This window comes from Silene latifolia, chromosome 11 (assembly GCF_048544455.1).
Source record: "Silene latifolia isolate original U9 population chromosome 11, ASM4854445v1, whole genome shotgun sequence".
NCBI classification, from domain to species: domain Eukaryota; kingdom Viridiplantae; phylum Streptophyta; class Magnoliopsida; order Caryophyllales; family Caryophyllaceae; genus Silene; species Silene latifolia.
In genome coordinates, this window is record NC_133536.1 from 26,532,297 (window position 1) to 26,552,124 (window position 19,828).

General features: G+C 32.7%; 2 protein-coding genes across 3 annotated transcripts; one reads left to right on the forward strand and one right to left on the reverse strand.

Annotated features, from left to right (window-relative positions):
- Positions 1-7,264: 7,264 nt before the first annotated feature.
- Positions 7,265-15,381, reverse strand: LOC141611441 (uncharacterized protein At2g39795, mitochondrial-like). 2 transcript variants are annotated; one of them, XM_074429975.1, is made up of 4 exons: positions 14,938-15,381; positions 12,467-12,804; positions 11,766-11,968; positions 7,265-7,714 (listed from the first exon to the last, which is right to left on the reverse strand). In XM_074429975.1, the coding sequence occupies exons 1-3, from the start codon at positions 15,202-15,204 to the stop codon at positions 11,812-11,814; spliced, it is 762 nt and encodes a 253-aa protein (XP_074286076.1). In that variant the 5' UTR covers positions 15,205-15,381; the 3' UTR covers positions 7,265-7,714; positions 11,766-11,811. The 2 variants fall into 2 exon arrangements, with proteins under 2 accessions (XP_074286076.1, XP_074286075.1); XM_074429974.1 differs by lacking the exon at positions 7,265-7,714 and having other exon boundaries at positions 11,496-11,968.
- On the forward strand, positions 8,662-9,690 carry LOC141611440 (zinc finger protein 1-like). The gene has a single exon (XM_074429973.1). It carries the CDS (start codon positions 8,753-8,755, stop codon positions 9,563-9,565), a length of 813 nt encoding a protein of 270 aa, XP_074286074.1. The 5' UTR covers positions 8,662-8,752; the 3' UTR covers positions 9,566-9,690.
- Positions 15,382-19,828: the final 4,447 nt, after the last annotated feature.

Here is a 19,828-nt window from a genome sequence, read left to right on the forward strand (position 1 = left end):
TAATATATTCTTATTATTGCTTACTCACTAGCTCCAAAACATCACAATCTATTGTCAAAAAAAAGGACATGCTATTTGCAACACGCATATTACTAAATTCCGCACACTTTTTTCGACTTTTTCCAACTTTACCCCTCTCATTTTTACCCACAAATAACCCTAAAAGAGAGAGAAGAGGCCAACTAAGACAACCACCCGTTGCTCCACTACACGACCAACGCCAGATTAAGGGGATGGTCGACAACGTCGGCGGGTTGACGACAACGGTAGGTCGATGGCGACGACATAGGGTTGGATGGACGGCGACGACATAGGGTTGGATGGACGACGTTAGAGAGTGAATGAGAGGGGAGGGTGTTGGGTCGACGATGGGCTTGGATGGGATGGAATTGACGGCGAGGGATGCAGGCGGTGAAAGTCGGTGGAGGGTGGTCGGGGTTGTGGGAGGGGGATGATAGGCAAGGGGTGTTGTGGGTTGGGAATTGTGGCTTTTTTTTTTAATTAAGGGTGGTGATGGAAAATTAAAGAAAAATGGGTGAGATTTAGTAAAATCGTGTGTTGGATTTAGCAATTACGAAAAAAAAACAATCGAATGGATTCACATATATACCAAGATTTAAAAGATACTCTCTCACATCCAAACCAAATGTAACACTTGCTTTTTGCCACTATTCATGGTCATAGGGAATCTTTGATATTATATTCTTAATCTATAAGACAAAATATAGTCATGTTATATCGTGTTTAATTTATCGTCTTGAATGCTATAAGAATATCAAATTTTTATAATTTTTAATAATGTGTAACTAAAAATATTCACGTTGCAAAACATGCCCCGGCAAGTGTGATAAAACAACTCCTACCTTTGGTTTTGATGAGAGGAAGTATGTAGTAGAGAGTATTGCGCGCCTACAATTGGAAATAGATCATCTCTATTTTCTTTCTCTCCATTTACTCTCACAATCTCTTTAAAAAATAATTTTCCCTTCCACCCTCATTTTCCATTATTTTTATGCGTAAATTTAGAACCGTTAGATATTGTCAAAATGCGATCCGGACCATTGATAGGAACTTGTCTCTCCATTTCTGTTTAGGAAATGGAGAGAAAATGGACTCTCTATAGTTCTACTAGACATTCTATTACTCGCTTTGTCCCATTCATTTGTTTACATTTGTTTTTGCCACAGAAACTTAAAAAAGAGTAGGAGACCATTTGTGGTTGTAGTTATGCATGATAAGTGTATTATAACGTAATTGGGATAATCAAATTACCCATAAAAATAATCTCAATATAGAAAAATAAATGAATGAATAAGAACCTAAAATGAAATAGATAAATGGATGACCATGTTTAGAATGTAAATGTCCCTAAAAGTAACATTCTTGTTTAGAAATTAGAACTTAGATTGATTGCTCTTTTTTACATGTCTATAGTAGATCAATTGGTCTCCCTTGTGACGGGTTACCATTTGTGGCGGATATTTTGTGAGTTAAAATGATAACAAAATGGGTTAGTGGAGAAAGGGGACCACATGAATAGTGTTGCAGAGAGAAAAAAAGTGGGTATTTCGTAAGGTAAAATGGTATCCGTCACTCAAGAGTGACGGATATGTGCCGTCACAAATGAGATTTTGTGATAGTAGATATATTTTGACTCAAATTGCTCTCATATTAGCGTACTTCTAAAGACTATGATCATGCAAATTTGACAAAGAAATCTTATAAAGTGGATTTGGGGGTCCAATATCATGTCATAAATCAAAACTATAGAAAAAAAAGCAAAAAGAAAAAAAAAATCAGGAACAAAAGGGTGTTCTTAGTCAATAATTAGGGTCAATAATTATTCATTTTCATTTTGAGATATATTACTCAATAATTTTATATGAAATATTTCTATTTATGATACTCCCTCTCAGTCACTATAATGTTCCCACTTTCCTGAAACGGATTATTCAGCTAATGTTCCCATTTCCTTTTTTGGTAACTTTTACTCTTATTTTATTCATTCCTCTAGGCTATCACCAACCCCACCCAACTCTTTTACTCCTATTTTAATACTTTTCCTTAAGTATTGTGTCCATATCAAATGAGAATAATATAGTGACCGAGAGGGAGTAGTTTTTTTGTGGTCACCTTCCATATACACGTGAGGATATGTTTTTGTGTGGTTTAAATTCACTCATTTTTTTTAAATTAATGTCAAAAGTAATAGATAATCATTGAACTGAACGGATGGAATATGAATTATTACACACATAGGAAACAATCACCAATTCTTATTTCAGACCAAGGTATCCGTCTTATTAATAAGACGGATACCATATTCTCTCACAAAATACCCATTTAGGGTGAGTGGAGAAGCACATGGGGGGTCCCACCTTTGTCCCCTCTACCCATTTCCTCTCACACAACAACCCGTCTTAAAATCCGACCCGTTTTAAGCAAGACTTACTCGGAAACAATAAGTGCACGATCCTACGACATTTATATGCCTAGTACTACATTCAACCAAACTGTCTATTATGGTGTTTCCTAACTTTAATATGTCCAAAATGAGCCATCTTATCAAAGTTGCTCTTTGTATAGTGAGCATCATGTTCAATGTTTATAGTTTACTCATTTATTCTCACCCATTTCATGTTTTCTATCATACAACTAGACTCGTAAATTATTGACTAGACTAAAAACCTACTAAATTGTATGCCTAAGGTATTTTGGACTAAAAACATCAAATTTCATGTCGCAATCAATGTTGTTATTAATGTTATTAGGATCAGGATCCTATTTTACATCGGGACTAAAACCTGCAAAAATGTCGCAACATTAACATCCTACTAACTTCCATAAAATTCACCCACAAATTAATGCAATCTAAACTTAGGCCCTTTTGGACTTAAAGTTACCGGTTTAAGTTCAGTTTAAATCCTATAAATTCAATTTAGAAAAGTTAAGATCCTATAAATTCAGTTTAATTCAAATTTTATAAGTTCTAAAAAGTTCAGGTCCTATACATTCAGTTCAGATTTTATAAGTTCAGTTTAGAAAAGAATAGGATCTTAATTTTTACGGAAACTTCCCAGGATGCCGCTTAATTTTGTCAAATTTTCCATGGTACATCTAATTTTAAGAATCTGACTATCGTACCCTTGAGATTCCATTTTTGTGTCCGTGGTACCCCATAATGTAATTAAGGGTCGTTAACGAAACGTTAAATTTTGATGGCATAGCAATAATTATCAATTAAAAATTAAGAATAAATATAAAAAAAAATTAAAATTTGTACAATTCCCTAATACCCTTGTGCTTTATACATTTTCTCAAGATATCCCAACATGTAACAATTTTTCCATGCTACTAATTTCTCACTATACTCATGATTTAAGCAATGCAATAGCTTAATAAGGGGGTCATTTTGCTATCATTCTAGGTGTCATCTTAATTTACTCTTACTCAACATCAACATGTATATAACCAATGCTACTTTTATGTTAAAATACAAGAGTTTAGACAAAATATTCATCTTTACTTTCATGTCATCATTAACTTTATTAGAACATGTGCATTGATGAGATTTTAGTGACCCAAATGCACCCTCTCTACTCCTTTGAGGAGGCCCATGAATGCATGTAGGTTCCCATTACATGGGGAGCCCCTAATATTAGGGAGGGTTCCCAAATATAAAAAAATACCATCTTTTTCACTATACCCATTAATACCTAATAAAATAATATTGTTATAAGAGAGAAAATATGTGGTGAGACATAGAAATGTAGAAAGGAGAAATTGTTGGGGAACCCCATTGATACAAGAGACGATTATAAAATGGGGAGGGTAGTGTGAAAAGTTAGTGGAAAGTGAGGTGGAAAAGAGAGAGAAGGTTTGGGTTACCCCATTGATGCAAATGCTCTTACTCAAATCTTTCTTTTAGCTAACATAGTCATGTTGGAGATTTGCCGAACTTTTTCTACCGAGTTAACATAGCCTAGTAAGCCATGATTTATTTTCCATATAAACTCTTCTTAAATCAATAGCCTTGTTTTTTTTTTGGGTGGTGAGTTATAATGGCAGTACATGGTGCTTCTTTTGTTGTAATTTAGGGATATTTGAAAGAAATTGTATAAAGCACAGGGGGTACCATCATAAGAAATGTTAAAACTTTTATTGTTATTTCATATTTATTATTAAATTTGAAGTACTAATTATTGCCACGCCATTAAAATTTAACATTCTATTAACGATCGTTACATTAAGGGGTACCATGGACACAACAACGGAACTTCAAAAATAGCACAAGTAAATTTTTAAAAGTAGGGTTACCATAAAAAAAATTGAGAGATGCCATGAAAAATTTCAGTAATTTTTAAATTGAAAGTTGTTGAACTTTGTCCGCACCTCTATTTTTGCCTTCTATATGGAAGTATTTATTGAGTTCGACATTGTTTTTATGTCAATGACGATCATAAAAGTGGTAAACTAATTACAAGTAGTAGAAAGCAAAGTGTGCATCTTACTATAAGGCATGAAACTATTTACAAGGTCGAGGAGAGTAGATGTGAGTTACCTAAGCTAGTAAAGTCATGAAAAATAATACTATATGTAAAACATTAATACTCATTATTGATCATCTGGTTATTATATTCACCTTTGTAGCTTTCCTGGGAGTATGTTGTAACACTATTTGTCGGCCAAGGGTAAGCTTATTGGTTGTTGCATTGCATGGAGTATTGGAGTCCATGATATGTTGGGCAGCATCAATCAAGCTAAGATGTGAAGGACACACACAAATTAGTGAATTACAGCTTTACGTGAACATGTTAAGCCAACTTTGTCTTGTTGATTTGATTACTTGATTTATATTTATAGCAATTGTATTTGTATGTCTCCCATTTCTTTTCATACGTTCCACAAACTTGCATTGTTTCCTCTATCAGTATCACCATCAATTTCTGACTAGCTTGCTTCAACTTTGTTTTTATTGGCTCCTATATACTTTCTTCATTTTCATTTTAAAGTTGAAATCCACTAATCATTTTGACTTTTTACATTTCATCACATAAAGGTTAATTACCGTCATAATAAAATCATGAATTATAAAAGTTGGAGTTGTTTGGTTACCACAATGCCACATCTTTATAAATTCTCAAAGAATGTATGTATTTCTACAAAAATGCAACTAGTTGTTTAGTACGTATCCGAATTCCTATGAAATGAGTTTTCGCATTGTCAACCAAATAAATTTTGAAAATCCCATGAATTAGGCGACTTTTGTTAAATAAAGAAGCGGGCTGTTCCATGGAAACACGAGAAAGTGTGATGCAATCCGTTTAAGAAATGGAAGGTGTATTGTCTCATGAAGTTATGGTTCGTGTATAGTTGAGTTTAGTTAGCTTACTCCCACGCTCTAGGCATGTATCATGGAGTGTTGGGAATGGAATATAAGTTGGAAAATAAAGATAAGACGGTGAAATCATTATACACTCCATAAAAACATCTCCAACTATGAAAAATGCTAAAGCTATCCGGAGATGAGTCGTCAACACTCAACATGTTTCTTCAACCATGAAAAATGACCTTTGACGGAGTCGTTTGGCACCTTGATGTCGACTCATCACATCAATGAATTGAGGAGCATGGGAGGAAAAACAAGAATTATGTTAAATTTTTGTAATTCTACTACAATTTAAAAAAATCTAACTAATTGTATTAAAAATATCGAAATAAAAATATTTTTTGGTAAATAAAAGTGTAATAAAAAGTTATGAGAAAAACATCTATGCACTAGACCGTATTTAAACTGATTCGTTGAACTCGAAGAGTATTTTAACCTAATTTTAAACCTGATCTCCTGATTAATTCGGCAAGTCTAATATCTTGCTATATGTGAAGTTGTGTTCAATTTTTTTTTGAGAAGAAGTTGTGTTCAATTATATAACCTTCACAACAAAGGATTAACTTTTTTTTGACAACGGTAAAGACAAAGGAATTACATACGTGAGTTCAACAAGGAATTAACTCTGTATTCAAATCTATTGAACGAAACAATTTTTACATGTTAAAAATAGAAGAGAGGGAACCATTTCCAAAATACAAGATAAAAACATGTAATTACAAGCATAATTTCAATAGTATTTTGCGCATCAAAATCTTGAAAGGAATCGTAGCATAGTCAAAACAAAGTGAATCGTACCATGTTATGCCTCAAATGATAGACAAGAAAGAAAGGACAGTAATTCAAATCCAATTTTTTTTTGGTACGCTTGTCAAATTGAAATTGAAATGCAAAAATTAAGGAACGGAGACATAGTTTAACTCGAAAGTGACAATCGATAATAAGTGAGAACCTACTATCTACCAATCTACTATGCATATGAATGTTTTAGGTCATGTCGGAATTTATTTTCATTAATGTCTTAGTTTAGTGGTTAAGACGGAGGTATTGTGGACAATAGGTCTCAAGTTTGAATCCTCCCTCCCATCTATTATAATGCGACTAAGTGCACGCTTCGTTACACCAAAAAAAAAATAATAATTAAATTATCGTTAATCTATCTTAGTGGAGGGATATTAGAAGGAATAGACTAGTGGCAAAGATGAAGACAGAAATCTCTTATAATGTGAAGCTAGATTTAATTTATTTACTCTCGGTATTTTATTTTTATTTTTGTAATGATCATCGACATAAAATATGTTAAGCTAAACAAGATCAGAAATCACTCTTATTTATTTATTTATTTATTTATTTAATAGTATTATGTAATTACTCATTTACGATCCGACCTATTTAATTATTTCTGTCAAGAATTTAACCCGACTTCTTAATACTCCCTCCTATTCCGAATAAATGTCCCATTTGCCATTTCGGCCTATTCACATAACTGTCCCATTTGCCATATTTGGACATGTTTTTTTACTTTCCTACCCTTAGCTCTTTTCTTTATTTACCACCCCTAAACCATAATATTCAATACTTTTCATTATTTAACTCCTATATTCTTACCCCTATACAATACTTTTCATTATTTTAACTTCATTCCTTAATTTTCGTGTCATTGTCCAAATAGGACAGTTACTCGGAATAGGAGGGAGTAGTTTTTTTTTTCAAGATCCACCCACCCCTACGAGTCTACAATATATTTCTGGACATTATTTTGTCAAGGTGTACAAAGAATTAAATAATTTTTCTTAATTGTACTTGTGGTTTTCTCCAACATACGTATCTTATACGGAGTATAATTATTGTACCATATGTCATGATATGTGCATTGTTCATGTAAATCATGGCCCTCTTCCTATCAAAATGGAAACTCACCTAACGTTTAAAGCGACTAAATTAATGATTTGATAATAATAGCGTTAAATGTATGTCATTTAGAATGACAAAATGCCAGAGTACAATTGAATCAGATTGATAAGTAAAAGTTTTGCAGGCTGACCCGTTGAGCCGAAATGTCAAAACGTCGTGTTTGGCCAAAAAATTATCGAGCCTGCGTTTGGACCATGCTAGATCGTACTAACTCGGTGGCGACATTACAACTTCCGCCCTTAGACCATTGATTCGTAGTCCAGTCCCTCCGTATTTGCCAATACCTTCAACTCTTGAAAGCTCAATATCCACCGGAAAATATTAGTAGTTGCATGATTAAAAGCTTCCCAGAACAACAAAGCAAATGCCTATTGCCTTGGGTCAACTTCACTCATATTGAGTACTTTTGCCCTAGGAAAAAAAATTAAAGAGTAAGTACATCCGATGTATGTTCCTTTTTCTCATTATAAAAGGCCCTTTAAAATACTCGTACTTGATGATTTGGTTTTAAAATAAAAATACTAAATCAACCTAAATATAGTAATTTTCGCGGAAAAGTTAATAACATCTTATCTCAACACTAGCTAATTCCTAGTTTTTAAGTACTATACTTGACACAAAAGTTCAACATCTTAAAGACAAGAAACTGAGTGATTGAAGTGTGAAAAAACAGCTTAGCAGGGAAATATTAACCAACTAGATTATCGACATTTCTTATCTTCACTTATTTTGAAAAGCGCATACAATCAAACGGAACAACAGAGGTACATAAATTATCAATGCATAAATATTTTTCTTGTGGCTCGAATTTACATAACAAGAACATCAGAGCCTTAATCCCAACATGATTTGGGGGCGGTTGACATGAATCATCCTTTAGAACCGTCCATGGCTCGAATTTACACATACAAAAAAAAACTAAGCAATTTTGGCATTGTTTACATAATCTAGTTATTTCTGAATTTGAGCCGAACAACAATGTCAACAAGACTCTTTCACCCAATTATTTATTTCTAGAGACTCGAACTCAAGATGTCTGGTTCAACGGGATTAATCACTTATCAAGTGACCTAGATGCTCAACAATTAGTATAAGTTCATCTATAATATGACCAACTTTATTTTTTTAAGACTGTGAGCTTAATCTAGACACATGATCAGTAAACATATGAAAATATAGTCCTATGTTTCAAATCAAGCTTTAAAACACTTTAATTAAAACCTTTTTCTCCAACATGCCTTCTCTCTTTCTCTATCAATCTTTAATTATTGAAGTCATACTTAACAAAGCTATTGTAACTTACACTCCATTATCATATACTTCACATATATAGTTCAGATGCATTTACTACCAATCAGTACAAGAAAGTCTATATATCATACCATAAAACTGAACACAAACTTTCAAACAAGTTTCGAACCTTATACATAGTTTTATTAATTTAAAACTATGACCTCACCAAACATTTCAAACCCTTTACCATCTTCTCAACATTCAAAACCAGCAGAATCCCACCAAAATCACAACAAAAATGATCTTGTTTTGGATCTTAGCCTATGTGGAAATGAAATGGAACAAGGGTTTGATCCAAAATCGAGTAATAGCGACCGGTTCAACTTGATTGAAACTCATACTTTTGATAAAACATCCCAAGGCAATGAAGGAGAGCCAAGAGTGTTCTCATGCAACTATTGCCAAAGGAAGTTCTATAGCTCCCAAGCCCTAGGAGGGCATCAAAATGCACATAAACGGGAGAGAACACTAGCAAAACGCGGTCGAAGAATTGATTCAACATCATTTGGGAATTACTACCCTGACAATCTCTTTAAGGGAAGACCATTAACATCTATACCTTACCCTAGCAAAATTACTGTCCTGCCTCTTCATGGTTCTTACAATACTCCTAGGCCTCTCGGAATTCAAGCTCATTCCTTGATACAGAAGCCATCAACCAACATGGCATTCTCTAGTACAATATCTTTGCAAAATGGATGGTCAAGAATGCCTATGATTGACCAGCATCGGCCTGTCCTTGGACGGTTAGCAATGGGATCATCAGACTCATCACCTTCACCAAATGGTGAAATTGCAAGGTTTGGTGGTGTTCAGAAGAATTCACCGACATCATTGGATAGAAATATTGGAGGGATTTCCTGGAAGGGTATTAGTCCCAATGTTCTTAAGAATTATAGTAGTATTAGTAGTAGTAATCAGCAAGATCATGATCACTTGCAAAAGCTTGACTTGTCACTTAAGCTTTGAAGTAATTACTCTTTCGTTTTTCGTGGCTTATCTGAAGTTTTAGTCAAAATTTAGTTCTTAAGTTTGTCCATAGAAATTAGTTTTGGGTGATTTATCAAGCTCTTAATCAACTGTTAAAGTGAAGCATTTTCTCTTCTGCTGGAACTCTTAAGGCATTCTGTTCATGTTTTTCTTGTTGTTGTTGTTGTTGTTGTTGTTGTTGTTGTTGAGACTGTGTATATTTTCTAAATTGAACCAGCTTCTTAGGTTGGAAATTGGAAGCCCTCTCCCTTAACTTTAAATTTTTTTTTTTTCCGCCTTGACCAAGCTCAACTTGACCTTTTTCTATCCGTGTTTGTTTTTTCTAATGTGTATGATTTGGTTCTTTTCTCAAACACCTATGATTCCATTCTCTCGCTAAAGCAAGGATGATCCCACAGAAAGTTATCAACACTTAAACTTTTATTCCCTTCACCAGGATGAGTTCTCGGACTTCACTGAGCTACTAATCCCACTCGTTTTACCCGACAGTGAGAAACCTCAATCAAAGAAGAAAGCACCGGCCCACCACTATAATGTCCTTAATAAGAAATAACAAGACAGGATGGTGAATAATTCTACGATTCGACCACCACATTGATGTCGCCTAAGGATTTTGAGATCAGTATCGAGTAACTAGATTTTAGCTATGAGAATCTTCATCTTCATCAATTGTGCATGCCACATGTGTTTGAACTTTGATTGCATATGCATATTTAATTTTAAAAATATTTTTAATGTTTTTAAACAACAATATTTAAGTCAAGTGGCTCAATAAAGCAAGCATTAGATAATTATTGTTGCCCTGATACAACTTGCTAACTAAAGACAGGCGTAATCAAGCTCTAACATATGATGTGTTATGATTAGGTTATAAAGATTAAAGAAGGTTAACTGTCGTTTTAGCAAAGATATCATGCAGAAGTAAAAGATTCACGCAATAATATCATTTGTAATTGTCCCTATATCAGATATCCTGGGGAAATCTGGTTGCTTTCTTAAAAAGATTTGATTAAATTAATGAAGAGTTTCAGATGTTGACCCACTCTAAATCTAAGGAACAATGTGAATCATAAGTGCACAATCTAACATAGTTGCCCCCCACAAATCACCTTGTTTATAGATTAATTAATGGAGTACCACTAATAAACTTTTGAACTTCTTCCTACTTATATTACTCTTGCGACATGTCTAACATTCCGACCTGCCAATACAACACGATGCCCCAACATTTTATTTTAGTCTAAAAACGTGAAACTATTTCACATTAGGTCACGTTCGACACTCACAACCAAATAAGAGTAACATAACTTTCTATTTTTTTTATCCGTTAAAATTTTAGATTTCTTACTTATTCTATTTTAAAAGCTTTCGCTATATTTTTTTTTCTGATCTTTCGATATTATTTTTTCTGGTAACCTTCAAACAAGAAAACGGTTGTGGGTTGGTTTCCTGTTTTACTTTTCCTATCTTAGAAACTAGTCAACTACCAATAATATTTTCTGCTAGTTAAAATATCAAAATTCTCACTAGAATTTGAGGTGGTTTCTAGGTGAGATCATCTAATACATTTACTGTCCGACAAAACAAGGGGTCTAAAAGATTATTCATTACTTTCAAAACCTTCAACAATTTATTATAAGGGTCAACAAAGTTACAAAGCCACCATGACATGCAGATATAGAAATTTCAGTGAATAAAAATATAATTCAGTTGACTTAGCTTAGCATGCGCAATTTCTCATATCAAGAAAGGATAAAATGGCCTGCTCTTTTTTTTTTTATAGGGAACGACTATTCCTACACCTAATTTTTATTCACATACCCGCTCCTCTCACAATACAGTCTCTATTTATTCTACTGTTTTGAATAGACAATGTGCAAAAATAGTTAACAAAGTATTGGAGAGATCGTTTAGAACTGAATAAACTCAACATTATAGAGTTTAACACTTTTTTTTTGTGTAGACTATTCATAATAGGCCCATCAAGTGAAGAACAATGGGTCGTGCACTCACTATAGTACGAATACAGTGTAATTCCACAGTTTCATAAAACAATATGATTCGATTTGAAGATAATGTGATCTTACAGCTAAATCAGGAAAGATGAAATGGACAAACCACAAAAACGTTTCACAACTTGGATATATTTGCGAATGAAAGAGAGAGTAGTCGAACTCACACTATCACGCAGGTCAAAGCAAGTGCTTTCTGAGGCGGCCATACTACTACTCTACCATTGACTTTACAGATTCCATCCAACGAATGTACTCAGCCTTATCTTTATATTGAATGTATCTATGCAAGAATACACAGAGATTATCATCTATACCCCTTTCATGCAAGAAGTCATACAATGAATCCTGCAGCTGATCGTCCAGTTCCCTGCCAACAGACATGTATGCAAAGGTTAATAAGTAGCGAGTTTTGTATGCGACGTCTTACTCACATTCACATAACCATACATATCCTCTTTTATTCCTCATTTAGTAGTATGGTTGATAGGTTGCTCACTTGTGAGACAGTCTCATTAGCTTTTTGTGGCTTGTTTTTACTCAGAAACAAGTAGGACCCTGTTTCCAACGAAGCTCGGTTAAGCTTAAGGTCCAGTTTTCTAAGATGTGAGTGATCAGTGATATGGTACATTATGATGCCTTAACGCTCAGAAGTCTTTACAGCGGTAAATAAAAGTTGAATTCCGAATCAGGCTGGTACAAAATTACGGAAAATCAGCTCCAAGATAGAAGTATGTCAAATTTCAACCGCTAGAATATCCATTTACATGAAACTAGAATTTCTGTAGGATTTTTTTTCCTCAATAATATGATGTTTGCAAAAAGAAAGAAAAACAACCCCAGAATAGTTTGTTTAGACAAAGCATACCTGAATTTGGGACCGGTGTAGGGCTGTTTAGTTGGAAACTTGGATTGCTCACGGACAAATAACTTTTGAATCTCAAGGGTGTCTGGAAATGCTGAGCAGATCAACTCTAAGACTTGGTTAGATTTTTCTTTGAATATGCTAATGATCATTGTTATATGCAATTGAACCTCCTCTCCTGGAAGTCCTGGTATTTCGCCTTCTTTAGGAATAGGGACTGACTTATCGAACATAGTGACTTCAATTGCAATCTCTTCACTCTTCCCAATTTTTTTCCCCAAGCTAATCCACTGCTCCCCAGGTCGCTCTTCCACTTTGAATCCACGAAACTCAGCTGGAAGCTGAGCAAAAGGAAAGAAAGTTCCAACCATTGTCAATGCCCACAAAACAATTGCATTAGCAGACACAGGATTTTTTTATCCGAGAGGACCCAATATTGATATATCCTTCTTAATCGGATCAGTGTTGTTTTACCCAAGGGATTAATAAACAATGAGGGATAGGATCTTAGAAATAAATGGTCGGAAAGTAAATATATAACTAACACAGTTGAAATAAAACCATTATATTTATATTACCGATTTACCGTACAAATCTGAAAAGAGATTAAGAGATTTTTTTTACTCCAGGAACTTTTTTGATTTATTAGTCTTTTCATCTTCAATCAGAGTCAATCATATATATACATAATTTTTTTGAGTCCTTTAAGATTACATCGTTTTTATTATGGAAAAGAAAAAAAAAGTAAAAGAATAAAAATAAAATCGTTACATTTAGGAATCAAACCAATATCTTGCTGTGATGCTTTCCATTACATCAATAACCAAACTATTGATTTACATACTAGTACATGGTTTATGAAAGGACAGTCAATTAAAGTACAAAAACAAAGCAAAACCACTCTTAGATAACAACTTTCCTGTTAATCAGCATTGAGAGAATACTGGTTTACTACCCCGAATCCCTGATCATACTTTGTGTAACTATTGTCTAACCTCTATATATTATACTGAGCTTACAGTTTCACAAAGCTACGTAATCTTAGGCTCTTAGCAACAAGCAAAAGAACTAAAGAACAAAAAGCCTTAGGTTTAAAAGGTGTCGGTTGCACTAAGGCGACGAGAGCCAGTAATGTTAAGGAGCAAAACAAAGGCACTGTTTTAAACAGACTTCTATTTTCAAAATAAAATTTTACGAAATAATACCTTTTAAGAATAAGGCTAACATATAAATGAGTAGAAGACTAGAAGCTAGGGACCGTGCAACATAGTTTAGGAGAAAAATAATTTGGAAATTACATAGGAGTAGTGTTGTGCCTCAATGTGTCTTGGGCTTAAGCATGCCGAAGCCAAGCAGAACAAAGGCACTGTTTTAAACACAGACTTGTCATTCACCTTTCTTGCCGTGGCATGAGAGTCGAGACCCTTGACAAGTTGACAACAAATATTAAGCGCCATTCACATTTCTAAAATTGGATGACCTTTTGAAATTTTGGGATAAATGATCAAAAGCCGGAAAATACACTTACACTAAAACTCCAAGAGGAGCTGTTGACAATCTTCATTAACTTTACTACTCCCTTCCCCCTCTCCCTCCGCTTATTTTAAAGCTTAACTATTAAAACAACGTATGCAAAAACCTTAAACTCACCATATCGTGGGCTGGTCACACCCTATCCAAGCGTCGCAGTGACCGATATCGGGAAATCAAGTCATTGAGCTTAAACCCACAAATAAGGGAAAAGGAATGTTCGTCAATTATCACTGATCTATCTTTAGCGATAACTATGTACTTTTTTGCTGGTGTCAAATGAGCCATAAGAGCATTACAATCTGCCAATCTGGGGGGAGGCGGATTCAGACCTGGAACCTATTGTCCATAATACCTTTGCCTTATCCACTAAGCTACGAAATCTTTGGTAACAATCACTATGTAAGGGATGAAGAGAGCCCAACAATAATAACTACCTAACTTCCATGTGAGCCAATTGTCACGGGTTGGCTTCTCGTCCAACCGAGGTTCATGCGTTTCTCAGGGGAAAAGAATCATCTCGTGACACAATGCAGTCCCTCTATTATAAAGCATTGCATCCCATTTATCAAACATTGTATTATTACAAATATATGTATGCTGATCATATTAATGTATCTGCAATTCATTCAACTTTAATAATATCAAACATCTACACTATCTATCAACCCAATATGCACAACAGATAACATAAAGCGCCCGTCTTTCCGCCTTACACCAGTTTATCGTAAAACAGAATCTTTTAGTAACGACTTTTTAACATCCACGGGCCATATTCTAAGTAGTCGGGATCCGTTTTACAGGATATTAACATAAGACCGTCTTCCAAAACACTCACTGTCTTTCAAATTCCACCAAACGCATTAATTTCACAACCAATCAATCAACAAAATCAACGAGAAATTGCGTGCATAGTAATAACATAAAAGAGATTAAAAGGGCACCTGTTGAAGAGGGGAATCAGTAAGTTCATACTGAATCTCGTTGCGAAGAAGGCGAAGCAAATGGTTTTTGAATCCCAATTGTCTGGTTTCAGTCACAACTACACTGCCAAAGTTTCTGACTTGAGGTTGAATTGATGATTGAGGAGTGACAAAATTGGTGAAATGTGAAATGGGGTTTTGAGATTGGTGTTTAATTTGAAGGAATTGGAGTAAATTTTGGGTTTTGTAGAGGATTGATCTTCGTAGACATTGAATTGCAGGGGTCATTTTTTGGTAGTTGATGAAGAAATATGGGGGTTTTAGTTAGGGTTTAAGCAGATTGAACAGTGACAGAGTTGGGGAGGAAATTTGGGGTGGTTCTAGCAAAACTAACCGGGGTGGTTTTAGCAAAACTAACCGTAATGTGATGGTGGAGAGTGATGGTTTACAGCTCGTTGATGCTCTATAGGAGAAATGGAAGGGAAAAACATGTTCTCGCAGATTATAGATGATATCCTATCTTTATTAATTCAGGAGCATTTACTGAATGGAAAGAGAGCCACGTCATATATACAACATTTTTTTTTTGGAAATTCAGTTTTTGGTGGGTCCCGGTGTGCAAAAGAATTTATTTCTTAAAAATGTTAAATAATACAAAAATGCTTTCAATATCCTCGCTTTAGAGATAATTTTATGAAATAATTATATAAAATCGGAATGAATAAATTAATTACATATAATCAGAATCTATCTATATATCTATATATATATATAAAAGAGAGTTTTTTCGAGCGATCTGAGAGCGTCCACATCATCAAAAATCAATTTAGGAAAGTATAATTTTGGATGTAAAAAATAAAGTAGAGAATCTTTTAATTATTATAATATGTATATTTCCTAAATTATATTCAAGTGATATTTCTAATTTTTATATCAAAATTTTATATTTCATTTGGCAAAAAAATATCGTTAAAAAAATTATGAAAATAATATAATTAGCTTTGTGGTAAAAAATGCTATCATTAGAGTATAAATTTCATATTATTTGCACATATTAAAGATGGTGTACTTCTTAATATGTAAAATTGTGTACTTTTTAGTATGTTTTGTCCCACAATGGAAAATAAGTAGGTGTGGTGAATAAACTACATATAAATAGTAGAATTATCCCACATCGAAAGATTAGTATAAGGTAGTGTGATCCTATGATTATAAATAGGAGACATATTTGGAACTTATGTATCAACCCAAAAATTTTTGAGTCTCATAAATATTGTTTTAAAGAGCTCTCTTAAGATATTCTATTATTATCTCTACGATATGATATAAAAAATAAAGTGGACATTGATGATAACTACTCGGGAAAGTGTTAAGAATATGAACAAGTGAAGCAAAAATCACTTAATATTGGTGTCACATAAGCAACCTATAATGAACAACATTACAACATACACAAAGTTAAAGCACAATACAAAACAAATAGTTTTACTAATGGTTGTCTCCTAACCCAAGACAAACTAAAGATTTTACTAATGGTTGTCTCCTGAATGCACTAATAGAGCGTTAATGTGTCGTTAAATCACTTAATATTGGTATCACATAGGCAATCTATAATGAACAACATTACAACATACACAAAGTTAAAGCACAATACAAAACAAAGAGTTTTACTAATGGTTGTCTCCTAACACAGTACAAAACTAAAGATTTTACTCATGGTTGTCTACTGAATGCACTAATAGAGCGTTAATGTGTCGTTATATGTACGATATAGAGATCTCTATCTAATGATCGTCGATCGAGACTAAGTGGTTTTACCTTCAAAGAAAAATAATACGTATACAATAATGATTTTTTTAAGAAGAGACATTTACTTCTTGGTATGTTATATCTTTCACATTGAAAAATAATGTAGGCATGATGAACATATTACGTCTAAATAATTAAATTATGTATCTCACATCGAAAGAATAGTATGTAAAAGATATGTACTTTTTAGTAGGGTGAAATTTATATGGGAGGCATCCTTAAAACTTAGGTATTAACAAAAAAAAATTATATATAAAAGATATGTACTTTTTAGTATGTTATATGTCCCACATTGAAAAATAATGTAGGTGTGGTGAATATATTATGTATAAATAATAGAATTGTCTCATATATATACATTTTCTGTATTATATTAAAGTGATGTTTATAATTTTGACACAAAAACTTTATATTTCATTTGACAAAAAAATATCGTATGAAAATTATATAATTAGATGATGACAAAAAAATGCTATCATTAGAGTGTAGATTCTATTGTATTTTCTCATTGTCTTGGAGAGCTCTTAAGAGTTTATATCATTAACTCCACGACATGATATATATATTTTTTATATTATGTCCAAGTGATGTTTATAATTTTTATATAAAAACTTATACATCTCATTTAACAAAAAAGTAACACATCATCAAAAATCAATTTAGGAAAGTATAATTTTGGATGTAAAAAATAAAGTAGAGAATCTTTTAATTATTATAATATGTATATTTCCTAAATTATATTCAAGTGATATTTCTAATTTTTATATCAAAATTTTACATTTCATTTGGCAAAAAAATATCGTTAAAAAAATTATGAAAATAATATAATTAGCTTTGTGGTAAAAAATGCTATCATTAGAGTATAAATTTCATATTATTTGCACATATTAAAGATGGTGTACTTCTTAATATGTAAAATTGTGTACTTTTTAGTATGTTTTGTCCCACAATGGAAAATAAGTAGGTGTGGTGAATAAACTACATATAAATAGTAGAATTATCCCACATCGAAAGATTAGTATAAGGTAGTGTGATCCTATGATTATAAATAGGAGACATATTTGGAACTTATGTATCAACCCAAAAATTTTTGAGTCTCATAAATATTGTTTTAAAGAGCTCTCTTAAGATATTCTATTATTATCTCTACGATATGATATAAAAAATAAAGTGGACATTGATGATAACTACTCGGGAAAGTGTTAAGAATATGAACAAGTGAAGCAAAAATCACTTAGGCCCTGTTCTTTCTGGCTTATTTTCAGCCCATTTCGATTCGGCTTTTCACTCTATTCGATTCGATTCATTCGATTCGATTCGATTCGATTCATCCATTCATTCGATTCATTCGATTCGATTCGATTCACTCCATTCGATTCGATTCGACTCCATTAAATTCAGCTCATTTCAGCTTTACTAATTTAAATAATAGTTATTATTAATTTTGTTAACAATAATACTATTTTTTTAATATTAATATTATTTATTATTATTATTATAATTATAATTAATAATATTGTTAATAATTTATTTATTTATTATTATTACTATTATTATTATTATTATGATGATGATGATGATGATGATGATGATGTTGATGATAATGACAATGATGATGAATATTATTATTAAAATGAATAATAATGTTATTAATGTTAATGTTAATGTTAATGTTAATGTTATTGTTGTTGTTGTTGATATTATTATTATTATTATTATTATTATTATTATTATTATTGTCATTATTATTATAATTATTATTGGTATTATTATTAAAGTTCATAACATTTATTGGTATTATTATTAAAATTCATAACATTTATTATTAATATTATTAATGAGGCACACCGAACCGACTTGACTCACTTGCCAATACGGGGTCTTACAAGTCAACACGCTTGCCAACATGGTTACAAATTCGCTTGGTACCCTACGAATCACAAATCGTTAAAAGCGAATTCTATCAAGTTGATTACTGAAAATACATGTAACACATTTTCTATAAACGAATCGCGAATCGGTAAGGCGTATTCATAGCGAATATGGTAACCGTGCTTGCCAAACCATCATTTGAGGTACACATAAAACCTATAAATATCTCATTATTCACCAATCAATGGAAAAAACTTCTCACCAACAACTTCCTCTCTCTAGAAGTAAGACTACTCAAGCTACTACAAGAGGGCACAGAGACCTTAGCTTCAAGCAAGGTCCCGACTATCCAACATTACCGTAAGGCATCAGAGAAGGACCTTTTGCATACCCTCTGAGGGCTTTGTTACGCGTGAAAGATCCATCCGAAGAGAGCAAACATAGGCTCGAGATGCCATATGAGAGTAGGGCGTTGACTCGACCTGAATTCGAGCAACGCTTACTTGAGTGTTTTTATTCTAAACAATTATTTTACTAATATCATTATTAATATGACCTTGTTATTTATTATTGTTATTAAAAATATTATTAGTAGAAAAATACTATTTTTTCATTATTATAATTTATGATTATTCATATATAATATTATAATTTTTTTCTTATAAATATTAATTTTAGTATTACTATTATACTATGAATATTAATATATTATAGTTGATAATAACAATAATATTGAATACTATTATTATTATTATTATTATTAATATGATTATTTCAGTTCAATTCAAATTGATTCACTTTATTCGATTCGATTCATTTCTTTCTCTATTCATTCGATTGATTCGATTCGATTCGATTCGATTCACTCCATTCGATTCGATTCATTCGATTCGATTCGATTCAGCTCCATTCGATTCGATTCGATTCGATTCACTCTAAAAAGCCAAAAAGAACAGGGCCTTAATATTGGTGTCACATAAGCAACCTATAATGAACAACATTACAACATACACAAAGTTAAAGCACAATACAAAACAAATAGTTTTACTAATGGTTGTCTCCTAACCCAGTACAAAACTAAAGATTTTACTAATGGTTGTCTCCTGAATGCACTAATAGAGCGTTAATGTGTCGTTAAATCACTTAATATTGGTATCACATAGGCAATCTATAATGAACAACATTACAACATACACAAAGTTAAAGCACAATACAAAACAAAGAGTTTTAC